The 25,395-nt window shown below is 45.2% G+C and overlaps 1 protein-coding gene and 1 non-coding gene across 2 annotated transcripts in view; one reads left to right on the forward strand and one right to left on the reverse strand.

Annotated features, from left to right (window-relative positions):
- Positions 1 to 11,957: 11,957 nt before the first annotated feature.
- LOC126474262 (cuticle protein 21-like) overlaps positions 11,958 to 25,395 on the reverse strand; it is a 44,143-nt gene continuing 30,705 nt past the window's right edge. Inside the window, exon 2 of the mRNA XM_050101726.1 lies at positions 11,958 to 12,710. Within this exon, the coding sequence (XP_049957683.1) occupies positions 11,958 to 12,710 (753 nt within the window). The remainder of the gene's footprint in view (positions 12,711 to 25,395) is intronic.
- Positions 13,250 to 13,323, forward strand: Trnaa-ugc (transfer RNA alanine (anticodon UGC)). The gene has a single exon. It is a non-coding gene; the product is annotated as a tRNA-Ala (tRNA).

Below are 25,395 nucleotides of genomic sequence, written 5' to 3' on the forward strand. Positions count from 1 at the left end.
CTCGTGTAGTTTCGTACTTAAATTGATGGTTGCCACGGCAAGTCAACGTAAATTAGCTGCGCCATACGGAATTATGTCCGCCACAGCCCGGTTTCAGATGGTTATTGCTTGGCGGATTTGAGAGGCACTAGTTTAAACTGAGAGCTACGCGAAACTTAGCCTATAAAAATATATTTCTGTTAAAGGATGTAAATGTATGCTTCCATTCTGGTGACATAGCTGGTTGCTCTTACTATGGATGCAGCTGGTAATTAACATTGAGTCTGTAATTCTCCTTGTTTTCATTATTGCTGTTTTCTTTCTTTTACATTCTTTATCTCCCTGTTCCCCCCCCATGAACCATGGACCTTGCCGTTGGTGGGGAGGCTTGCGTGCCTCAGCGATACAGATAGCCGTACCGTAGGTGCAACCACAACGGAGGGGTATCTGTTGAGAGGCCAGACAAACGTGTGGTTCCTGAAGAGGGGCAGCAGCCTTTTCAGTAGTTGCAAGGGCAACAGTCTGGATGATTGACTGATCTGGCCTTGTAGCAATAACCAAAACGGCCTTGCTGTGCTGGTACTGCGAACGGCTGAAAGCAAGGGGAAACTACAGCCGTAATTTTTCCCGAGGGCATGCAGCTTTACTGTATGACTACATGATGATGGCGTCCTCTTGGGTAAAATATTCCGGAGGTAAAATAGTCCCCCATTCGGATCTCCGGGCGGGGACTACTCGAGAGGATGTCGTTATCAGGAGAAAGAAAACTGGCGTTCTACGGATCGGAGCCTGGAATGTCAGATCCCTTAATCGAGCAGGTAGATTAGAAAATTTAAAAAGGGAAATGGATAGGTTGAAGTTAGATATAGTGGGAATTAGTGAAGTTCGGTGGCAGGAGGAACAAGACTTCTGGTCAGGTGACTACAGGGTTATAAACACAAAATCAAATAGGGGTAATGCAGGAGTAGGTTTAATAATGAATAGGAAAATAGGAATGCGGGTAAGCTACTACAAACAGCATAGTGAACGCATTATTGTGGCAAAGATAGATACGAAGCCCACACCTACTACAGTAGTACAAGTTTATATGCCAACTAGCTCTGCAGATGACGAAGAAATTGAAGAAATGTATGATGAAATAAAAGAAATTATTCAGATTGTGAAGGGAGACGAAAATTTAATAGTCATGGGTGACTGGAATTCGAGTGTAGGAAAAGGGAGAGAAGGAAACATAGTAGGTGAATATGGATTGGGGGACAGAAATGAAAGAGGAAGCCGCCTGGTAGAATTTTGCACAGAGAACAACGTAATCATAACTAACACTTGGTTTAAGAATCATGAAAGAAGGTTGTATACATGGAAGAACCCTGGAGATACTAAAAGGTATCAGATAGATTATATAATGGTAAGACAGAGATTTAGGAACCAGGTTTTAAATTGTAAGACATTTCCAGGGGCAGATGTGGACTCTGACCACAATCTATTGGTTATGACCTGTAGATTAAAACTGAAGAAACTGCAAAAAGGTGGGAATTTAAGGAGATGGGACCTGGATAAACTAAAAGAACCAGAGGTTGTACAGAGATTCAGGGAGAGCATAAGGGAGCAATTGACAGGAATGGGGGAATTAAATACAGTAGAAGAAGAATGGGTAGCTTTGAGGGATGAAGTAGTGACAGCAGCAGAGGATCAAGTAGGTAAAAAGACGAGGGCTAGTAGAAATCCTTGGGTAACAGAAGAAATATTGAATTTAATTGATGAAAGGAGAAAATATAAAAATGCAGTAAGTGAAACAGGCAAAAAGGAATACAAACGTCTCAAAAATGAGATCGACAGGAAGTGCAAAATGGCTAAGCAGGGATGGCTAGAGGACAAATGTAAGGATGTAGAGGCCTATCTCACTAGGGGTAAGATAGATACCGCATACAGGAAAATTAAAGAGACCTTTGGAGATAAGAGAACGACTTGTATGAATATCAAGAGCTCAGATGGAAACCCAGTTCTGAGCAAAGAAGGGAAAGCAGAAAGGTGGAAGGAGTATATAGAGGGTCTATACAAGGGCGATGTACTTGAGGACAATATTATGGAAATGGAAGAAGATGTAGATGAAGATGAAATGGGAGATATGATACTGCGTGAAGAGTTTGACAGAGCAATGAAAGACCTGAGTCGAAACAAGGCCCCCGGAGTAGACAATATTCCATTGGAACTACTGACGGCCGTGGGAGAGCCAGTCCTGACAAAACTCTACCATCTGGTGAGCAAGATATATGAAACAGGCGAAATACCCTCAGACTTCAAGAAGAATATAATAATTCCAATCCCAAAGAAAGCAGGTGTTGACAGATGTGAAAATTACCGAACTATCAGCTTAATAAGTCACAGCTGCAAAATACTAACACGAATTCTTTACAGACGAATGGAAAAACTAGTAGAAGCCAACCTCGGGGAAGATCAGTTTGGATTCCGTAGAAACACTGGAACACGTGAGGCAATACTGACCTTACGACTTATCTTAGAAGAAAGATTAAGGAAAGGCAAACCTACGTTTCTAGCATTTGTAGACTTAGAGAAAGCTTTTGACAATGTTGACTGGAATACTCTCTTTCAAATTCTAAAGGTGGCAGGGGTAAAATACAGGGAGCGAAAGGCTATTTACAATTTGTACAGAAACCAGATGGCAGTTATAAGAGTCGAGGGGCATGAAAGGGAAGCAGTAGTTGGGAAGGGAGTAAGACAGGGTTGTAGCCTCTCCCCGATGTTGTTCAATCTGTATATTGAGCAAGCAGTAAAGGAAACAAAAGAAAAATTCGGAGTAGGTATTAAAATTCATGGAGAAGAAATAAAAACTTTGAGGTTCGCTGATGATATTGTAATTCTGTCAGAGACAGCAAAGGACTTGGAAGAGCAGTTGAATGGAATGGACAGTGTCTTGAAAGGAGGATATAAGATGAACATCAACAAAAGCAAAACAAGGATAATGGAATGTAGTCTAATTAAGTCGGGTGATGCTGAGGGAATTAGATTAGGAAATGAGGCACTTAAAGTAGTAAAGGAGTTTTGCTATTTGGGGAGCAAAATAACTGATGATGGTCGAAGTAGAGAAGATATAAAATGTAGGCTGGCAATGGCAAGGAAAGCGTTTCTGAAGAAGAGAAATTTGTTAACATCCAGTATTGATTTAAGTGTCAGGAAGTCATTTCTGAAAGTATTCATATGGAGTGTAGCCATGTATGGAAGTGAAACATGGACGATAAATAGTTTGGATAAGAAGAGAATAGAAGCTTTCGAAATGTGGTGCTACAGAAGAATGCTAAAGATTAGATGGGTAGATCACATAACTAATGAGGAAGTATTGAATAGGAGTGGGGAGAAGAGAAGTTTGTGGCACAACTTGACCAGAAGAAGGGATCGGTTGGTAGGACATGTTCTGAGGCATCAAGGGATCACCAATTTAGTATTGGAGGGCAGCGTGGAGGGTAAAAATCGTAGAGGGAGACCAAGAGATGAATACACTAAGCAGATTCAGAAGGATGTAGGTTGCAGTAGGTACTGGGAGATGAAAAAGCTTGCACAGGATAGAGTAGCATGGAGAGCTGCATCAAACCAGTCTCAGGACTGAAGACCACAACAACAACAACAACATCTCCCTGTTATAGAAGTGGTGTGCACTGCGCTACATTTCTCAGCCTCCCGTTACGTGGTGTCTGATGCCTGGGACTATTGGACGGATTTGAGTCCTGCTCCATTTCTTCCATTGTCATTCAACTCAACCGTTCAACCGCACTTTTGCTGACGTTTCTACTGCATTAAGCAACTTAATATTTAAACATTAATATTTATGGTTAATAAATCTGTGCTTACTACGAATGCTGCTTGTTTGAGGCCTAGTCCTTCCACTTCCTCACAGCTGAGTTTATGTTACACGCTATAGTTCTACTGCCGCCGGCCGGAGTGGCCGAGCGGTTCTAGGCGCTACAGTCTGGACCCGCGCGACGGCTATGGTCGCAGGTTCGAATCCTGCCTCGGGCATGGATGTGTGTGATGTCCTTAGGTTAGTTAGGTTTAAGTAGTTCTAAGTTCTACTGCCGAAATATCAAAACTTATTTACCACCATAGTGTTCCAGTTCGTAATCTAATTCGCTCAGCAACGCCTGATTTGATTCCATTACATTCCATTATCCCCATTTTACTTTTTTTATTATTTTTATTATTTAAATTATATATATATATATATATATAATATTACTTAAATAATAATAAATAAATATTAATAAAAATATATATTATTTAATTTTGTTATTATATCGAGGAACTACTGAGGTGGGGATCAAAATTAATGGGCAGAAGATAGACATGCTGCGTTATGCAGATGATATTGCTATAGTCACGGAGACAAAAGAAGATCTAGAGGAAGTCCTCAGAACAATGGAAAAAATACTATGCAATCAGTATGGAATGAGAATAAACAAGTGATGGTATGCAGTACAGGAGCAAAATATGAACCTCTGAGAATGAGAATTGGAAGAGAGGAGCTGGAAGTGGTAGAGGAATTTACTTACCTGGGAAGCAAAATCACAAGAGAGAAAGAAATTGCGACCAGAATACAAAAGGCCCAAATTGCATTTAATCGAAGAAGGAACTTATTCACCAGCAACAACATCAGTCTGAAAACAAGGAAACGTATCATGAAAGGTTTCGTTTGGAGCGTGGCCCTATACGGACGTGAAACTTGGACAATTGGAAGAGAAGAGAGAAGACGGCTAGAGACCCTGGAGATGTGGTGCTACAGAAGGATGATGAAGATCAGCTGGAGAGACAAAGTAACAGATAAAGAGGTGCTTAGAATAGTACAGGAAACCAGATCTCTGTGGAGGCACATCCAAACAAGAAGAGACAAACTTGTGGGCACATACTACGACACAACAACATCGTTGGAACAATAGCAGAAGGAGCTATTGAGGGAAGGAATCAGCGGGGGCGACCAAGCATATCATACATGCAACAGATCATGAGTGACGTTGGATGTAACACATACGTGGAAATGAAGTGGAAGGCAGACAGAAGAGAGGAATGGCGGTCTGCTGCAAACCAACCTCAGGGTTGAACAGCAAAAGAAGAACCTCTTTTCAAGAGACTGTCGATTCCGTTCAATCGCTCTTCAAAGACATCTGCTGTCTCTGAAAGAATTACAGTGTGTGCCGATTGCCTGCAGATTTTAAATCTTCTACTGGGAATTGTCGGTACGAGCAGAATCCATTGGCGTGGAGAGAGACGACTGGGTGCCGGCAGCGGCGCGCACGCAGAGAGCAGTCGTGGCTTGTGATGAAGAAAATGCTGGTTGGAAACCGGTAGGCGATGCCTTTGAACAGTGGGGCTAGAAACTGTCTGTCGCTGTGACAGATTTTACGCGGGATAGTACAAGATTGTTCGTTAAGGACTGTGGTGGTTGTTTAAAGAATACGGGAAGGTCGTGTGTTCAGCAACAGTGAATTATAAGTCACTGTATTGTGACGGCACCCTGCTTTTTATTAAGAGTGAACTGTGATGGAATTGCTTTCCGAATGATGGATGTTAACCGTAGTTATAGTCATGCTATGGGTAGTGAAATGTCTTATCGTTTCGGTCTGCTATGCAACCTGTAATTTGGAGTCTAATTCGTCGTCCACTCTGTAATATCCAGTCGGCTCCGTGAGAAATTTAAGCATCGTGTCTCTACTGTGGTATCTTTGAAGTGAAGTGTTAGTATGTCATTTGAGTTTAGCTAATGCATGCATCCCTTGAACGATCTGTCACATGAACATGTTGTCAAATGGCGTCGATCGGCTTTGAACGAGTGGTGTATTTGGAAAACAAAAAATATCCCTGGAGCGGTTTTAGCAGAGGTGTGGTATGTCCGATGTAGTGTATTATTATTAGCTTAAGTGGTTTTACTTGATGGAGCATTAATGTGTAAGTCAAATCAGCTGTGTGCATTGCAGGTTGCTTCCTGTGAGGCCTAATGAGATTCTTCTTCTTCCGTATCCTGATGCACCAATTATATCTTCCCTTCCCAGTAATTAGCAACGTAGGTTGCTTTGTCATTGACTTTCAAAATATCGTCTTTAGTGCATGTTATAGAGATATCTGGGCAAATCAATAGGTGGTCCAAGTCCTGTATTGCTCCGCATTCACACCTATCGCTATCACTGTAGCCCCATTTAAGGTAGTTGAAATCCTGCAGATCCCTCCTCATGTAGTTCCATTGTGGAGTGTGGCACCATTTCTTCCCAGAGAGATAGCCGTCTTGCGACGGGCATGGTGGCGAGCTCTTCAGTAGTTTAAATGAAACTCCTGCGGGATTTCAGCCGGACACGTTGTCTTCGGTGCATACGCATCGGGTGTCGAGGATCATTCTTTTGTTTTGATCTTTCGATCTCGGCGGCTACTTGTCTGCGGATAGTGGGTGATGGTATGCCTATGATGGGATAAATTTTGTCTTTGGGAGTTGGTTTGAGGCATCCTGTGGCAATACGTGGCGTCTACGTCGCCGTAGACGTCAACTAGCTTAGTGTGAGCAGAGTTCCTCCAAACTGGCGCCGCGTATTCCGCTGCTGAGATACTCGGCGCCAGACCCGTGGTGCGCAAAACGTGTGGTCGAGCTCTCCACGATGAACCTGTTAGGTTCCGCAGTATGTTGTTCCTGGCACAGACCTTTTTTTAGTGTTGTGACAGTGCTGCTTAAATGTAAGCGCTCTGTCCAATGTTACTCCCAGGTATTTTGGGCTGTTTGTATGCTTCAGCTCTTCCCCTTGCCACATGACTCGGAGTTTCCGTCTGGCTTGTTTGTTCCTAAGATGGAAGGCGGATACTTGAGATTTACTAGGGTTTGGTTTGAGATTATTGCCTTCGTAATAGGTAGCACGTTCTGTTAAGACTCCTGTGAGATTCTCCTCCACTTGTTCAAAGGTTTTATCCCGTGTGGCCACTGCTGCATCATCAGCATAAATGAACATTCGTGTCTGGTGGCTGATGGGAAGATCATTGGTATAGATGTTAAATAATATTGGAGCCAAGACACTACCTTGTGCAAGTCCATTTTTCTGTGTCCTCCATCGGCTGTTTTTAGATTATAAAGTTACATAGTAGCGTCTGTTCTGTAGCATGCATTGCACGAACATAGAAAGGGTGTAGTCCTTAGTGACATTATACACTTTCTTGGTAAGCAACTTATGGTTAACTGTGTCATATGCGGCACTGAGATCCAGGAATGCGACCCCAGTTACTTCTCCTCTCTGACAGCCGTCTTCGATGTACTGTGTGAGATTAAGGATTTGGCCACAGCATGATTTTCCTGGTCGAAATCCAGCTTGTTCGTTAATGAGGGCTTTGCCCACATAATCAGCTATGCGTTTGAGGATCATTCGCTCCAGCACTTTAAATAGATCACAAAGCAATGAGACAGGCCGGAAATTTTTAGCTTCAGCTGGGTCTTTCCCTGGTTTTAGTAACGCAACAACTCGAGATTTCCTCCACAGTTTAGGAATTTGCATTGTTATAATACAGTTATTCATTAGCTCTAGGATCCATGCTTGTACGCTCGGTCCAAAATGTTTAATTTGCTCAGATCTCAGATCGTCGAGGCCAGCGGCCTTATTCTTTTTCAAATCGTTGATGGCGTCTTGTAGCTCCTGAATGAAGAACGGGCGAGCTAGGAAGCTAATCTCCTCGTTAAATTTTCTTCCGATTTTGCCATTTCTGATCTTTCTTTTAGTTTTTCCGTTCATGAGCAGTTGGTGAGCTATCTGATCAGGTGTAACTTCACTGTAATTTGGTTGTGGTTCTGTTGGGTCGTTGTTGAGACTTTTGACCAGTTTACGTCCCATGCGTTCCTACTGCTGTGCTTCATTTCCGTTCTTGTAGGAGGTTGCACCACTTTTCCTTTCTCGCTTCGGAGATACCAGACATCTGTACCTCACCTGCCTGGATCGTTTCCTCTGAGAGGGGGTCCTTATTGTAGAGTTCTTCATACTTTTCAGAGCTTCCTTGCTGCTACCATTGAGTCCAGCAATATACTGAGTGCGGCACCCTCTAGGTATGCTCCGTCGAGAGATTTTCTTGACGAGGTCTATAAAAGTTTCATATGAGTGGTTTAATTTCCAAGATCTCCTCATCAAGGTCCTCTGTGAAGAGTTCCCAAGGAGCTTTTCTGAAGTTGAAGTGTCTCTTGAAGGGCATTACATCTGATTTGATTACTGCCGTAATGCAGCAAGTTATTGCTCTGTATTGCGATCTTGGAATTGGGTCCTCGATTTGCTTTACAGTTTGCAGGGATACCTTCTCGGAGACAAAGATGTTTTCTGGATTATATCCTCGTTTCCATATTCCGCTGTTAAGTGATGCAGGCAACTTTGGTTCATGTATTAATTTCAGTTTAGCCTGGTCTGCCCAGATCTCCAGCATTTCGCCATCGTCATTTGTCTCTTTATAGCCCCATGCGAGACCGTGACACTTAAAATCTCCTAGTACAACTTTAATGTTTTTTGAATGGGAATTTCCAAGCTCCGTAAATTTGAACCTCGCACTGGGTGGTTTGTACACGGATGTTACAGTACATAAATTTAGCTCAATAGTTAAAATTTCTATATTTTCTTCGCAGGTCAAAGCACAGGAGCATACGCCTAAGTACGGTTTCACAAATATAGCACTTCCGTACCTTTCGTGTGGCCTCTCAAGAACTAATTTCATGTCTGTATTTTTGGTCTATGGCTAGTTGGTGCTCTGTGTGTTTGTTGTAACACTAAAACATCACAGTTGTTTCGTTTGTATATGTCACATAATAAAATTTCTTTATTTACAGATAAGCCTTCAATATTGCAGGAAGTTGTCACTACTGACGGTCTTGATAAAGACCTTTTTGGGGCTCTTCGGAGAGATGTTTTGGCATCTTTGGTTTTGGTGCTCCGGTGTATGCAGGATTGGCCGACTAAGTCGTTTCCAGGGGACGCCCGATTGCTTGTTGTTCGTGTGGTGAACGCAATCTTCGTGGAGGCTCCTGCAGTGTCCCCCCTAATGAGATTATTATGTGGTATTAATAAGAGTTCTTTCGCAGGTGCTATTTAATGTAATCTACCTTGTCATGTTAATAGACGGCCCAAGATAGAGACGCCACAGAGTGTGCTTTGTATCTGTTCAAAATGGTTACTGTTGAGCCACGTTTGAGGTGTAGAGCCATTTGGAGATTCATACTAGTTCTAAGAGATTTTAGAACCTTAAAATACAGTAAATTTACATTTCAATATAATCTTTTAAAAAGACAAACATAAAAATATGATATAAAATTACCCTGTTGTAATTAGGTGAGGCTATTGTGGTTTTTACGAAGTTTGCGGGCAAAATAAACGATGGGTTTAGCAAAGAATTCTTAATGCATTGTGAATGTCACAAATACTAATCAAGATACTGGGATGTTCTTGTAAAATAAATGTGTACTGTAAGCGCAGATTGTGTGTGAATTGGCCCTGCCAACCAAGTAATTCTTCCTAGTTGTGTTGTAAGTAGGCTGTTTAGGTTTTTATGTTGGTAACTCCATGTAGCGCTCTATATGAAAATCACTGACTGTGCTGTGTGCAGTCTGTGGCTGGTTTGCATTGTTGGAATTTGCTATTGTAGTGTTGGGCAGTTGGCTGTTAACAGCGCGTAGCATAGTGCAGTTGGAGGTAAGCCGCCAGCAGTGGTGGATATGACGAGAGAAATGGCAGATTTTTGAGAGTGGATGATCTGGACGTGTGTCCATCAGAGACAGTAAATTTTTAAGACTGGATGTCATGAACTGATATATATACAATCCTGGAAATTGAAATAAGAACACCGTGAAATCATTGTCTCAGGAAGGGGAAACTTTATTGACACATTCCTGGGGTCAGATACATCACATGATCACACTGACAGAACCACAGGCACATAGACACAGGCAACAGAGCATGCACAATGTCGGCACTAGTACAGTGTATATCCACCTTTCGCAGCAATGCAGGCTGCTATTCTCCCATGGAGACGATCGTAGAGATGCTGGATGTAGTCCTGTGGAACGGCTTGCCATGCCATTTCCACCTGGCGCCTCAGTTGGACCAGCGTTCGTGCTGGACGTGCAGACCGCGTGAGACGACGCTTCATCCAGTCCCAAACATGCTCAATGCGGGACAGATCCGGAGATCTTGCTGGCCAGGGTAGTTGACTTACACCTTCTAGAGCACGTTGGGTGGCACGGGATACATGCGGACGTGCATTGTCCTGTTGGAACAGCAAGTTCCCTTGCCGGTCTAGGAATGGTAGAACGATGGGTTCGATGACGGTTTGAATGTACTGTGCACTATTCAGTGTCCCCTCGACGATCACCAGTGGTGTACGGCCAGTGTAGGAGATCGCTCCCCACACCATGATGCCGGGTGTTGGCCCTGTGTGCCTCGGTCGTATGCAGTCCTGATTGTGGCGCTCACCTGCAAGGCGCCAAACACGCATACGACCATCATTGGCACCAAGGCAGAAGCGACTCTCATCGCTGAAGACGACACGTCTCCATTCGTCCCTCCATTCACGCCTGTCGCGACACCACTGGAGGCGGGCAGCACGATGTTGGGGCGTGAGCGGAAGACGGCCTAACGGTGTGCGGGACCGTAGCCCAGCTTCATGGAGACGGTTGCGAATGGTCCTCGCCGATACCCCAGGAGCAACAGTGTCCCTAATTTGCTGGGAAGTGGCGGTGCGGTCCGCTACGGCACTGCGTAGGATCCTACGGTCTTGGCGTGCATCCGTGCGTCGCTGCGGTCCGGTCCCAGGTCGACGGGCACGTGCACCTTCCGCCGACCACTGGCGACAACATCGATGTACTGTGGAGACCTCACGCCCCACGTGTTGAGCAATTCGGCGGTACGTCCACCCGGCCTCCCGCATGCCCACTATACGCCCTCGCTCAAAGTCCGTCAATTGCACATACGGTTCACGTCCACGCTGTCGCGGCATGCTACCAGTGTTAAAGACTGCGATGGAGCTCCGTATGCCACGGCAAACTGGCTGACACTGACGGCGGCGGTGCACAAATGTTGCGCAGCTAGCGCCATTCGACGGCCAACACCGCGGTTCCTGGTGTGTCCGCTGTGCCGTGCGTGTGATCATTGCTTGTACAGCCCTCTCGCAGTGTCCGGAGCAAGTATGGTGGGTCTGAAACACCGGTGTCAATGTGTTCTTTTTTCCATTTCCAGGAGTGTATATATGATGACTTTGGAACATTATTAAGGTAAATACATTGTTTGTTCTCTATATCAAAATCTTTCATTTGCTAACTATGCCTATCAGTAGTTAGTGCCTTCAGTAGTTAGAATCTTTTATTTAGCTAGCAGTATTGGCGCTCGCTGTATTGCAGTAGTTTGAGTAACGAAGATTTTTGTGAGGTAAGTGATTAATGAAAGGTATAGGTTATTGTTAGTAAGGGCCATTCTTTTGTAGGGATTTTTGAAAGTCAGATTGCGTTGCGCTAAAAATATTATGTGTAAGTTTAGTGTTGATCAAAATAAGTGAAGAGAGAAATGTCTGACTACGTTCAATTCTGCTCAGCTGTTTGAAAATCAAATAATGTGAGGAGTTTATCAACACAATCATTCATAAATGTTTCTAAGGGGACGTTTCAGTGTTAGTAGTTTGTTTTGAGGGTGGTTTAATTTCATGCTGGTGCATCAAGTGGTACTGGAAAACCTTAAATATTTGTGAATAAAGAAGAAATATTGTGGGATCTGTTTATTTTCTATACAATATACATACTTGTAGTCATAAATACGAGTCTTTGCCATAGTCGTCATTGAGATACATTTGCAAGTATACGTTGTGAAGATACGGTGCAACAGAAGCGAACCCACTGCTGAAGGAAGAGGAGAAGTGTGAAAGCTGTAGGTTTTCGTAATGGCTAACTCGCAGACTAGGTGCCCGCAGCGAAGTTTGCGCGTTCAGCCGAAGAGTGCCGCCGCCTTGGCTTGCAGGTGGGCGACGGCGTCAGCGGCGCGGGCGGCGGCCACTTCGGGGGTGTCCAGCGGCACTCCCGAAGGTCCTATCACGAGGTTGGCGTAGCTGGTAGCAGAGGGCGGGTGTGCGGGGGCGGCGCGGCCGGTGGCAGCGGAGGCGGGCGGTGCGGGGGCGGTTCGGGCGGCCTGCTGGCCGTCCCGCGCCTCGGGGGCGGCGGCCGGGGGCGCGGGGGTGGCGGCGGCGGCGAGGGCGGCGGAGCGCGCGGCTGCGTCAGCCACGAAGGCGGCGTGGGCGGCGCGCGCCCGCATCACCTCGGGCGTGTCCTCCACGGGCCGCGCTGTGGCGGTCGGCAGGTTGGTGGCGGCGACGCGGAAGCCGTTCACCGGGTCGGAGACGTACTGCGCCGTCTGCAGCACGCCGTTGGCGTCCACGTAGGAGTAGCCGCCGGACACGGAGCCGTCGAAGGCCCGCGTCTCGGACTTGGCCGACGGCCCGCCCTGGTAGCCGTAGCTATACTGGCCCAGCTCGTCCTGCGCGTGGAACTGTGACGTCAGCGCGACGGGCGCGGCGCCGGGGAAGACGACGCCGGCGGGCGCCGAGGCGGCGTAGGATACGGCGGGCAGCCCGGCCAGGCTGCAGGGCACGCCGGCGCAGCGGAAGGCGTCCAGCGGCGTCGCGCCGCCAGCCAGGAAGCCGGGAGAGGCGAGGCAGGCCGCCGTCACGGCGCTCAGCAGGACCTGCCGGGCGTACGTTTGCGTTCACATCGGGGACACTGCGCAGCAATATCGTTTTCCTCTCCTTCCTGGACCAGCGTTATTGCGTCGCTAATTGTATAATTGATGACTAACTGAAACGCTCAGCTGCCGACAGGTGTTGTTGGTATACCTCGATGTGGACAGCTGAAAATGTGTGCTCCGACTGGGACTCGAACCCGGGATCTCCTGCTTACATGGCAGACGCTCTATCCATCTGAGCCACCGAGTACACAGATGAAAAGCGCGACTGCAGGGACTTATCACTTGCACGCTTCCCGTGAGACTCACAATCCCAACTGTTCACAATTCTACCTATGTAATGTACCTTACAGACATTTGCCCACTCACTCATTACTCGCCCACGCTTTCCTGTAAGAGTTAGGGCAAACTATGCGCATTCGCATGAATGAGCAAATGTCTGTAAGGTACATTATATAGGTAGAATTGTGGACAGTTGGGAGTGTGAGTCTCACGGGAAGCGTGCAAGGGATAAGTCTCTGCAGTCGCGCTATTCATCTGTGTCCTTGGTGGCTCAGATGGTTAGAGCGTCTGCCATGCAAGCAGGAGATCCCGGGTTCGAGTCCCGGTCGGGGCACACATTTTCAGCTGTCCACATCGAGGTATACCAACAACACCTGTCGGCAGCTGAGGGTTTCAGTTAGTCATCGTTTATTCCAGGGAAAAGCTGCACGGTCATCTACAGTATCTGTTCTTTCGAGAACAGTTACTGTCTTCATATATATATAATTGTATAATTCCCGTAGATAGGCCACGGTGTATTACACAGAGGAAGTGCATCAGAGTACATGTGGAATGCATAACATTCATATCAAGGCTACGCGATACTTCAGAGCTCTGATGAACGCGCGTCAGTCAGTATGCAAAGAGCGAAATCTGAAAGCGTACAAGGTAGAGAAACTTTCTAGAGCAAGCATTCGTTATGAAGTGCCTGATTTTACCGCCATCCTGGAAAGTTGTCGCACTCAAACTACACCACTGGCCATTAAAATTGCTACACCACGAAGATGACGTGCTACAGACGCGAAATTTAACCGACAGGAAGAAGATGCTGTGATATGCAAATGATTAGCTTTTCAAAGCATTCACACAAGGTTGGCGCCGGTGGCGACACCTACAACGTGCTGACATGACGAAAGTTTCCAACCGATTTCTCATACACAAACAGCAGTTGACCGGCGTTGCCTGGAGAGACGTTGATGTGATGCCTGGTGTAAGGAGGAGAAATGCGTACCATCACATTTCCGACTTTGATAAAGGTCGGATTGTAGCCTATCGCGACTGCGGTTTATCGTATCGCGACATTGCTGCTCGCGTTGGTCGAGATCCAATGACTGTTAGCAGGATATGGAATCGGTGGGTTCAGGAGGGTAATACGGAACGCCGTGCTGGATCCCAACGGCCTCGTATCACTAGCACTCGAGATAACAGGCATCTTACACGCATGGCTGTAACGGATCGTGCAGCCACGTCTCGATCCCTCAGTCAACAGACGGGGACGTTTGCAGGACAACAACCATATGCACGATCAGTTCGACGACGTTTGCAGCAGCATGGACTATCAGCTCGGAGACCCTTGACGCTGCATCACAGACAGGAGCGCCTGCGATGGTGTACTCAACGACGAACCTGGGTGCACGAATGGCAAAACGTCATTTTTTCGGATGAATCCAGGTTCTGTTTACAGCATAATGATGGTCACATCCGTGTTTGGCGACATCGATTGGTTACACGTCTCGGTCACCTCTTGTTCGCATTGACGATCCCTGCGAAACCCTACATTTCAGCAGGATATTGCACGACCGTATGTTGCAGGTCCTGTACGGGTCTTTCTGGATACAGAAAATGTTCGACTGCTGCCCTGGCCAGCACATTCTCCAGATCTCTCACCAATAGAAAACGTCAGGTCAATGGTGGCCGAGCAACTGGCTCGTCACAATAGTTCAGTCACTACTCTTGATGAACTGTGGTATCGTGTTGAATCTGCATGGGCGGCTGTACCTGTACACGCCATCCAAACTCTGTTTGACTCAATGCTCAGGCGTATCAAGGCCGTTATTACGGCCAGAGGTGGTTGTTCTGGGTACTGATTTCTCAGGATCTATGCACCCAAACTGCATGAAAATGTAATCACATGTCAGTTCTAGTAGAATATAATTGTCCAATGAATACAGGTTTATCATCTGCATTTCTTCTTGGTGTCACAATTTAATGGCCAGTAGTGTATACTCTATGAAATAAGAAAGAGAAAGCTCAGAAATATTTAACGTGTTTGGTTATTAACAAGGGAAACTCCCCCATCGCACATTATCCCCCCTCTCCCCTCAGAATTAGTATTAAAATGATCCAGTGGATAGCCCGTCAAAAACTGAAGACAGATCAAACATGAAAACAGGAAGAAGGTGCACTGGACTGTGAGAAAAAGAAGCAAAATAGAAACAGTGAACAGTCCAAGCTCAAGATGTGCAACATCGAGCTAGGTGTCGGGGTTGCGTGGTCACGGTGTTGCACTGAAAATCGGGAGAACCGTGTTCAAATCTCTCTCGTGCCCCAAACACATTTTTTTTCACAAAATTATGAACTTCCCGCCTGCCGTGGTGGCCGAGCGGTTCTAGGCGCTGCAGTCTGGAACCGCGTGACAGCTACGGTCGCAGGTTCGAATCCTGTCTCGGGCATGGATGTGTGTGATGTCCTTAGGTTAGTTAGGCTTAAGTAGTTCTAAGTTCTAGGGGACTGATGACCTCAGATGTTAAGTCCCATAGTGCTCAGAGCCATGAACTTTTTCGTACGCCCATTGACGTGTCTGTTCTCCTGCTATAGGTGTGGCATCTGTCATACTATACATTGGTTATAGAATATGCGTCATATGGTAAGGCTATATTACCGTCGCAAGTAAATGCGATAAATAGTGGGAGCAGGTGAGATTATGCATAGACCTCTCATAGAGATGAAAAAAAAAACACATATCTGTTGTCAATTATATTACAACAGAGTAAACCAAGAGACAAATCTTCCAAAACGGGATACGAGGATCATGACATGTGGTATTTGTGTGGAACAAGTAGGATGTCAATACGTCTGAAGGTCCCTTCTTTAATCCTCGCTGTCGCACACGACACAGACACAAATTTGAATAGAGTGAACAGACACGTCAGTGACCGGACAGACAGTTCGTAATTTTGTGAGAAAGGGGCGCAAGGGAGATTTGAACACCTTCCCCTCTTCATATCGCAACACCGTGATCTCATGACAACGGAGTCCTAGCTATTCAAATTCGCTCGATGTTGTACACCTCGAGCGTGGGGCGTCCACTGTTTCTTTTTTGTCTCTTTTTTAACAGATCAGTACAACTTCTTCCTGTTTTCATGCTTGATCTGTGTTCAGTTTTTGACGGGCCACGGGGTGCGGCGGGAAATTTCCCTTGCAGATGTCATCGGTTGGAGTTGCTACATTCTACCAGCTGCAGTAAGTGTTCCTTGTTGTAGCCCTGGGTTTGCTGAGGACTGCATGGTTTCGCGGCGGGTTTAGTGTTTGTGCGTCTGTTCCTAGTTAGTTTTGTACCTCGAGTTCGAAATTCGTCTTGGCTCCTTCGTGTTTCCCTAATGTCGTGTAATTGTCGATTAGGACAGAGGAGTGTGTTTCAAATGCGAATAGTGTGCAGGGTTACAGGGTCAGTTAATATTTGTCGGTCGAACGCTGTCCATTTGCGTGCGTGAATTTCTAAGGGACCAAACTGCTGAGGTCATCGGTCCTTAGACTTACACACTACTTAAACTAACTTATGTTAAGAACAACGCGCACACCCATTCCCGAGGGAGGACTCGAACCTCTGGCGCGAGGGGCCTCACAATCAGTGACATGGCGCCTTAAACCGCGCGGTCGCTCGGCGCGGCCGCTATCCACCAGTCGACGTGTGTGTTCATGTTAGTTTAGGCACGACGTCTTGAGGAACTGTTTTCGGTTCTCTATGCAAGGTTTCGTTCGTGACATGCGGTTGCTAATGGGACAGTGACGTTCGCTGGACCTGGAGTTTAGGCCCTCTATACTTATTTGTCGATGCTTCGTACGGTCAGCTGTACTTACAGATGGTTTTCGGTTGCGCAAATTTGGTGTAATGAATTACTGCTTTCCCTAGTGGTGATTACACGCTGCTCTAGTCACCCTAGTGATATGCAATGAACTCTGCACGGAGTTAGCTATTGTGCAATATGTTTCTGGAAAGGAAAGCGCATGCGTTGAATTGTACTCTCGGCTGTCACATGCCTAACTAACTTACGTACTGGTGCTGGCAAGAGCCATGTTCTAGATTTAGTAAGGTGGTCGTGTCATTTTGATTTTGTGTGTCACTGATGTGCATCTCAGAGAGAGCAAGTTACGTTACTGTTAAACATTCTTTGGTCTTCTCGTGGCACAGTGTTTGCCTCTGCCCAATCTGATACATTCTTAGTTGAAGTGTTCAAATGGTTCAAATGGCTCTAAGCACTATGGGACTTAACATCTGAGGTCACCAGTCCGCTAGACTTAGAACTACTTAAACCTAACTAACCTAAGGACATCACACACATCCATGCCCGATGCAGGATTCGAACCTGTCACCGTAGCAGCAGCTCGGCTTCAGAGTGAAGCGCCTAGAACCTCTCGGCCTCAGCCAGCAGTTGAAGTGTGGTAGATGATGAACGTATTTAGAAATGTTGTGTGGATTTGTGATTACATCTGTTAAATGAAGAACGGACAGAGGGTTCAAAATCATGTACACATTGAAAGACGAAAGGAATATTCTTGAATAATGTCATTATTTTTGAAGAGATGAAGTTGAGGTGAGACTGCGGCATTGCGCAGCGAGGAATGATTATTGTCAGCTAGTTAACTTGCTCAGAGCTGAGAGAAAGACAGCCACTTCCCTGAGTCATGCATTTCCATATTAATTGATTAAGCTGTATGATTTTTATAGAAATTCTGTGTTAACTTTGTACCCTTTTAAAATCATTGTTCACTTTGTGAAGCGTAGTGTTGTTCAGACCAGTGTAAAAATCACGTGAAGTATTACTCAGTCTTTTTGAATACATATTTCATTCTAAAATCGTAATATCGGCATATCATTTCATACGCCACTGTTTATCATTACGCATTACCAAATACAACAGTTTGAATATGTGTTTAGAAACAGAAGCTTAGCCGGTGTCTGCTTGCTATTTGCTGTTGTTATTTCGATAAATCAGCAACAATATTGACAAGACGCGAGGTAAGTGGAAATTTTAATTAGGGCCAGACCATTGTTTCACTTCCGTTGCGCATTTAATACGAAATCAAGCTGCATTCATGTCAAATACAGTTCAGTTCATATTAGGTTCTGTAAAGTTGGGCTAAATTTCAGACAGATATAAAATACAGAGAGCAACTGATAAGATGATGGTTACTAAACTTAATGAATCCGTTAAGAGTACTACGAAAGTTTTTATGCGGAAAAGAGCAGCTGTTAGCATCGTACTAAGACAGTACATGGATATTATTTAGTTCCATTATGATGAAGTAAGGAGAATTATGGGCAAAGTTTAAACTGATTGCAGATCGCTCTCTGGAGAAGTATGTGACGAGTAAGTGGCTTATGGACTAAAGAAACCCATCGTAGTTTAATAAAAAAAATGCAGAAAATGCTGCACTTGAGATTGAAAAAAGAACGCCGAACTATCAATATACAAAAGTGAGTAGAAATTCGTGTGTTAATAAAAGATCTATGCCCGAAGCATTCATCTTCCATCGTCTAACGTTAGCGACAGATCTTTCCGAGAATCCTACAAAATTATGGTCCTCCGTGTAATACTCTACCGTTTGTGGAAATTGCAACACCAAGAAGGAAACGCATCAATTGAGTGTATTGCTCACAAAACCAGTCCTGTACAACGTGAGCTTTGTGAACAGGGACCCTGTCGCCTGACTTCTTGGAACACAGACGCACCATTTGGGAACAAATATTGTAACATGGGTTGGACCTAACCAGCCAAAATAGTCACAAAGTCCTTGGCAGTAATGTGACCTAGCAAAATAACCGTCGAATCCGTGGAATACCGAGATATGGCTGCCCGAACCATCACGAACCCACGCCATGTTTTGCTCTTCGGATGTAAATTCGTTCAGAAGCTGAAAAGAAGTGTGAAACAAGACTCATCCCATCAAATGAATTCGAGGTTTTATGGATCTGGCACCACGTTACGGGCATTCGAATCACTGATGAGTGGTTTTGTAATTCCAGCTCGCATGCAGTTTCCTGCTTATGGAGCTCCCTTCTTTTTGGTGTGGTGTTGCCAGGACCCGCGAGTGTGACATTCAGTTCTTCAGTAACTTTTGCAGCTGTCCTTCTCTTATTTTTCATGACATTCCTCTTCAATGACCGCCTGTCACAGTCTATCAACACACACTTTCGTTCGCGTTGTCACTTGCTGATGATGTTATTCCGCTTTTCTTGTATGCGGTATAAATGTTCGATACGACGGTTCTTGAAACACCATACACTTCGGCTCTCTTGGTCGCGGAAGCAGCCACCGCACGAGCAGTAAAAGCTTGCCCACTTTCGATTTCACTGAGCACTGACAGCTACACAGAACACTCTTCTGACCACGACTGACTCTTGCAATATACAGGGTGATCGGAAATTCCCGTTACAAACTTCTAGAACATGTAGAAGGTAGTGAGTACATAACATTTTGAATAGGAAATGTCCGGAAACGCATCGTTTCCGTTCTACGACAGTTTCAATGCAAATGATTATCTCATCCACACCCACGTGAGGAATGTACTTACAAGGGAACCTCCCCATCGCACCCCCCCTCAGATTTAGTTATAAGTTGGCGGAGTGGATAGACCTTGAGAAACTGAACACAGATCAATAAAGAAAACAGGAAGAAGTTGTGTGGAACTATGAAAAAAATAAGCAAAATATACAAACTGAGTAGTCCATGTGCAAGATAGGCAACATCAAGGACAACATGAGGTAGGCAGCGCCGTGGTCCCGTGGTTAGAGTGAGCAGCTGCGGAGCTCAAGTATGCCCTCGAGTGAAAAGTTTAATTTTTTATTTTCAGACAATTATCAAAGTTCAGGCACTCACACATAATCAACTTCGCTCTCCAAAATTCCAGGACATGTTCAGATTTGCTTGGACATATGTAGGATTGGACGGTCTACACACGGAAAAATTTGAAAAAGTTAAAAACATATGTTTTGACAGAGCATAGGGAAAGCTGTGCGACTGTGAAACTGTTGCATTCATTTGTTGAAGTTTATGTGACAAACTCTTATGTTTTATCACTTTTTTGGGAGTGATTATCACATACACAAGAAAACCTAAATCGGGCAAGGTAGAAGAATCGTTTTACCATTCGCCAAGTGTACGAGTTAGGTGGGTCGACAACATATTCTTGTCACGTGACGCAGATGCCGTCACGAGTGTCATATAGAATATATCAAACGTGTTTTCCTGTGGAGGAATCGGTTGACCTATGACCTTGCGATCAAATGTTTTCGGTTCCCATCGGAAAGGCACGTTCTTTCGTCTACTAATCGCACGGTTTTGCGGTGCGGTCGAAAAACACAGACACTAAACTTATTACAGGGAACAGAGAAATCAATGCACGAACGGACAGATCATAAATTTGCGAAAATAAAGGAAGTAAACTTTTCACTCGAGGGAGGACTTGAACTAAAGACTTCTCGTTTCGCAGCTGCTCACGCTAACCACGGGACCACGGCGCTCCTAATCTCATAACGTCTTTGATGTTGCCTATCTTGCGCATGGACTACTCAGTTTGTATATTTTGCTTATTTTTTTCATAGTTTCACACAACTTCTTCCTGTTTTCTCGATTGATCTATGTTCAGTTTTTCAAGGCTTATCCACTGTGCCAACTTATAACTAAATCTGAGGGGGTTGCGATGGGGAGGTTCCCTTGTTAGGCGTGACCCAGTACAATTGTTGCAATCCATTTGAAAAGAATACTGACTCGTTCCGTTATTACTTACGCATTTGCATTACTACTTACACCTTATGGTTTACATTAGTCGACAACAACAAGAACCCTGCATCTACGGCACCAGCCGCAACGTACTAATGCATTACAAAAGCGGCTCGATGTGTCGACCACCAATGTTGTTACACACATTGTACCTCCGAAGCATGTTCTGGTACTCTCTCTCCATCCCGCCTGGTGTCTCTTCAATATCTTGTGCAGCGGCCAGAACTCGTGCCAGCAGATCTTCCTCTGTCTCTACAGGTATCTCATAAATTAGGCTCTTCATACGACCCCACAAGAAGTTAAGTCCGGCGATCGTGGCGGCCACGCGGTTGGACCACCACGGCCTATCCATCTTTCACCATACCGTCTGTTAAGATGTCTCCGGACAGCCAGTGAAAAGTGAGGTGGTGCTCCATCAGGCTGAAATCACATTTCCTGACGGACATTCAATGGCACAGCTTCCAAGAACGGGTCCATTACGTGTCGTAGGAAGACTAACTATGCGGGACCCGTAAGCTTGGATGGAAGGAGGTATGGTCCAATCACACGACCGTCCAGAATACCTGCCCACACGTTAATTTCAAACCTGTCTTGAAATCTCTGAACATGCGTGGCATGAGGGTTTTCGTCCGCCCAGACATGGCTATTTCGAGCATTCAGAACACAATCCCTTGTGAACCTACATTCATCTGTGAAGAGAACTCGACGTGGAAACAGGGGCGCGTCGATGCAACGGTGCAGGAACCACGTGCAGAAGGTGACGCGTTGTGGAAAGTCTGCTGGATTCATAGCGTCTACCCTTTGTAAGTGGTACGGATGTAATTGTTGCTCGTGCAGGACGTCCAAGACGTTACTGTGACTAGCAGCCATTGCACGCGCAATTGTTTGTGAACTCGTTGACGGGCTATCTTCAAAAAAAAAAAAAAAAAAAAATAAAGAAAAAATAAAAAAAATAAAAAAAAGTGTGTGAAATCTTATGGGACTTAACTGCTAAGGTCATCAGTCCCTAAGCTTACACACTACTTAACCTAAATTATCCTAAGGACAAACACACACACCCACGCCCGAGGGAGGACTCGAACCTCCGCCGGGACCAGCCGCGCAGACCATGACTGCAGCGCCCCTGACCGCTCGGCTAATCCCGCGCGGCGGCTATCTTCAATGCGTCGCAGTACACCGAGGCGTCGCCGTGGAGCACCACAGTCCTGCCTCCTCACGTTGAAGGTACCCTTTTCTCGTAGCCGTTGTGCAACTTGGGCAAACAGTTTGTGCGATGGAGTTTGACGGTATCGGAAATGTTTATGATACACAGCCGACTAGCACCTCTTCCTTTACCTCCAGCTTCGCCATACACAAGGAGCATGTCTGTGTATTCCGCAAAAGTGTACTGCACCATGTTTCCCCTATCGGTGGCGCACAGGTACTGACTCGGTCTCACAACAAAGCGGACAATAAGTGACATCTGGAGATCGTTTGACGTAGTACACGTCATCGTGTTGCATACCAGGACAGGGAACTCTGAGACGTTTCTCTGGCCCTAAGCAGACGTTGACGAGGTGCACATCTGAATGTAAACTGTCGTAGAACGGAAACGATACGATTCCGGACATGTGTTCCTATTCAAAACGTTGTGTACCCACTACCCTCTACATGTCCTAGAAGTTTGTACCGGGAATTTCCGACCACCCTGTATTGAGGGCATTGCACAGGTGCCGTCCGTGACCAAATACAACAGCGCACCTCGCAGGTTGGCTAATATCTGCATTTATGTCCAAGAAAGCATTTCTTGCTGTGTTTCTATATTTTCTCCGATGGATCTGAAGAATACCTTGTGCTCCTGGTAGTCATTCCCTTTCCTGTTACACTTGCAAATCGAGCGAAGGGAAATAACTGTCTATATGATTCAGTACGAGACCTAATTTCTCTTATCTGTCTCCGCGTTTCTTACGCCAGATGTTTGTTGGTGGCAGTAAGTTTGTTTTCCATTCTGTGGCAAAGGTTGGTTCTCTAAACTTTCTCAGTTGTGTTTCACGAAAAGAAAGTCTTCTTCCCTCCAGCGATTTCCATTAGAGTCGACGTAGCATTTCCGTTATATACGAGTGTTGATCGAATCTGCCGCAGCACGTTTCTGGAATGCTTCGCTGTCTTCCTCACTCGTGCAGTACTCAAGAACGGGCCGCAAAAATGTTCTGAACGCGATAGATGAGGTACACGCTCCTAGAATTCTCTCATTTGAACTGAAGTCGACCATTCCACTTCGTTACGACTGGCTCCACATGCTCGTTACAATTTATGTCGCTTTGCGACGTTACGAAGAGGAGGAGATTAGTGTTTAACGTCCCGTCGAAAACGAGGTCGTTAGAAACGGAGCACAAGCTCGGATTAGGGGAGGACGGGGAAGAAAATCGACCGTGCCTTTCCAAAGGAACCATTTCGGCATTTCCTGAAGCGATTTAGGGAAATTATGGAGAACCGAAATGAGGATGGCCGGACGTGGGTTTGAACCGTCGTCCTCCTGAATGCGAGTCCATCGTGCTAACCACTGCGCCACCTCGCTCGCTGCAACGTTACGCCGAGACATTTAAAAGGTATGACTGTGTTAGGCAACACACCGCTAACACTGTGATCGACCATGACAGGATTGTTTCCTTACATGTCTTCATTAATTTATATTCTTCCATATGTAGAGCAAGCAGCTGTTCATCACACCAAATAGCATTTCTGTCACAGTCATCTTGTATTCTCCCACAGACGTTTAAAAACGACGCTGTCCCTTTACACTATAGCGTCATCAGCAGACAATAGCATATTGCTGCTCACCCTATCCGTCAGATCATTTATGTATAGAGAGAAGAAGAGTTGTCCTATCACACTTCCCTGCAGCACTCCTGACGCTACCTTTGTCTGCTCAACGCTCACCGTCCAGGACAACGTACTAGGTTCCTTTACTTACGAAGTCTTCGACTCACTTACGTATCTGAAAAGCTTTTCCGTATGCTCGGACCTTCGTTAACAGTCTGCAGTGCGGCTCTGTGTAGCCTGCCTTCTGTCCTTTATTCACGGTTCGGGGAATATCGTACGAGAAAAGGGCAAGCTAGGTTACGCATCTGTTGATTTGTGAATAGAAGTATTTCTGTCTGATGAAAATTTATTATATTCGACCTCAGAATATGTTCAAGAATGCTGCGGCAAACTTATGTTAAGGATACTTCGCTATAATTTTGCGGGTTCCTTCTCTTATGCTGTTTACATACGGGAGTCATCTGTACTTTCTTCCAATCGTATGGGACTTCCGGCTGCGTGAAAGGTTCGCGACAAGTGCAAGCTAAAGCCGTCGGCACACGGACCGTGCATCCGAACGTTGAGCGTTGAGCGTGCCGAGTTTCTGGCGTCATAGCGTGGAATAGCACGCTCGGGAGTCTTTCCGAACGTGCAAAGCAATATCTGGCATGTCAGATATTCTGAGCGTGCGTCTGATCGTTGACCAATGAGATGTCAGAACGCCACCTACATCACAAGCACGCTGTCTCCCTTCAGTACAGAGTTTGTGAGGCGCCATATTGGCATTCATTTCAAGCCTATATGTATATATGCCGTTTCTGAGCACTAGCAAATTGAGAATCACTGGAAAAACCGTTGTTAACAGTGTGATTCATTCCAATAAAATAATAAGACACATCACATTCGTGGCAAAAGAATTATTGTAACTTGCGTCTTATGAGAGTAGACTATTTGAAGGCAGCGAGACATTGAACATCCAACCAAAACGCATTGTTCTTGGTAAAATTTGTTATAATTAAATTTCAATTAGTAACATATCTATGATTAACGTTTTCAGCAACGTGTAACATAATATGATTACGTGCTACAGCTCTGCTTATGGTTTAGTGTAATGAGTAGCGTCACTATCCTGTAAAGAGTTGTTTGATGGGGCAGTGGTTCGTGTCTTGACACTTCCAAATTTTTTTTCGTAACATTAGCGTTTTTTTAGGTTCTGATATGATACTTTATTATTAATTTAATATAAGTATATACTATAAAATCTGATGTTATGTAAATATAAGTTCACCGTTTTTTGAGGGGTGACTTTGTTCGATTGGCTTAATCTACAGGACAGCTTGCGCTACTTGTATAAAGATATTTTGCTCCTTTTTCTTTTACGCTATCGTAATTCACATGTTGCAAAGATTCTGCTACTGGGTAGGAACAATGATCAAGTAAGACTGACCTTGGGGTTTTACTAAAATTTGGGAATGATGAAATAATGTTTATCTTATGCGCAGAAGTATTCCAAATTTGTAACGCACTGTGCGTTTTCAACTTCTCGCGGCGTAATGAATAATCGAATAAATTTCGGGCATGCAGCCGCGCAATTATTTCGGCCGCGTATCGTGTGGCCATCCTCAGAGTGAGCTTGTGACTCACTGTGAGGATGGCCGGGCGATACGCGGCCGAAATATTTGCGCGGCTGCATGCCCGAAATTTAATCGATTGTAACGCACTGTTTGTAATGGAACTTTTATAAGCCTGTGTCCTTATTGATTGGACATGGTACAATCCTTTTCGTGGACGATGGAGGAAACGCGCGTTTTAATAGACATAGTGTGGGAATTTTACGCGCGCCCGTTGAGTAAACAGTGTGA

The sequence above is a fragment of the Schistocerca serialis genome, chromosome 4 (genome assembly GCF_023864345.2).
Source record: "Schistocerca serialis cubense isolate TAMUIC-IGC-003099 chromosome 4, iqSchSeri2.2, whole genome shotgun sequence".
In the NCBI taxonomy this organism is placed as follows: domain Eukaryota; kingdom Metazoa; phylum Arthropoda; class Insecta; order Orthoptera; family Acrididae; genus Schistocerca; species Schistocerca serialis.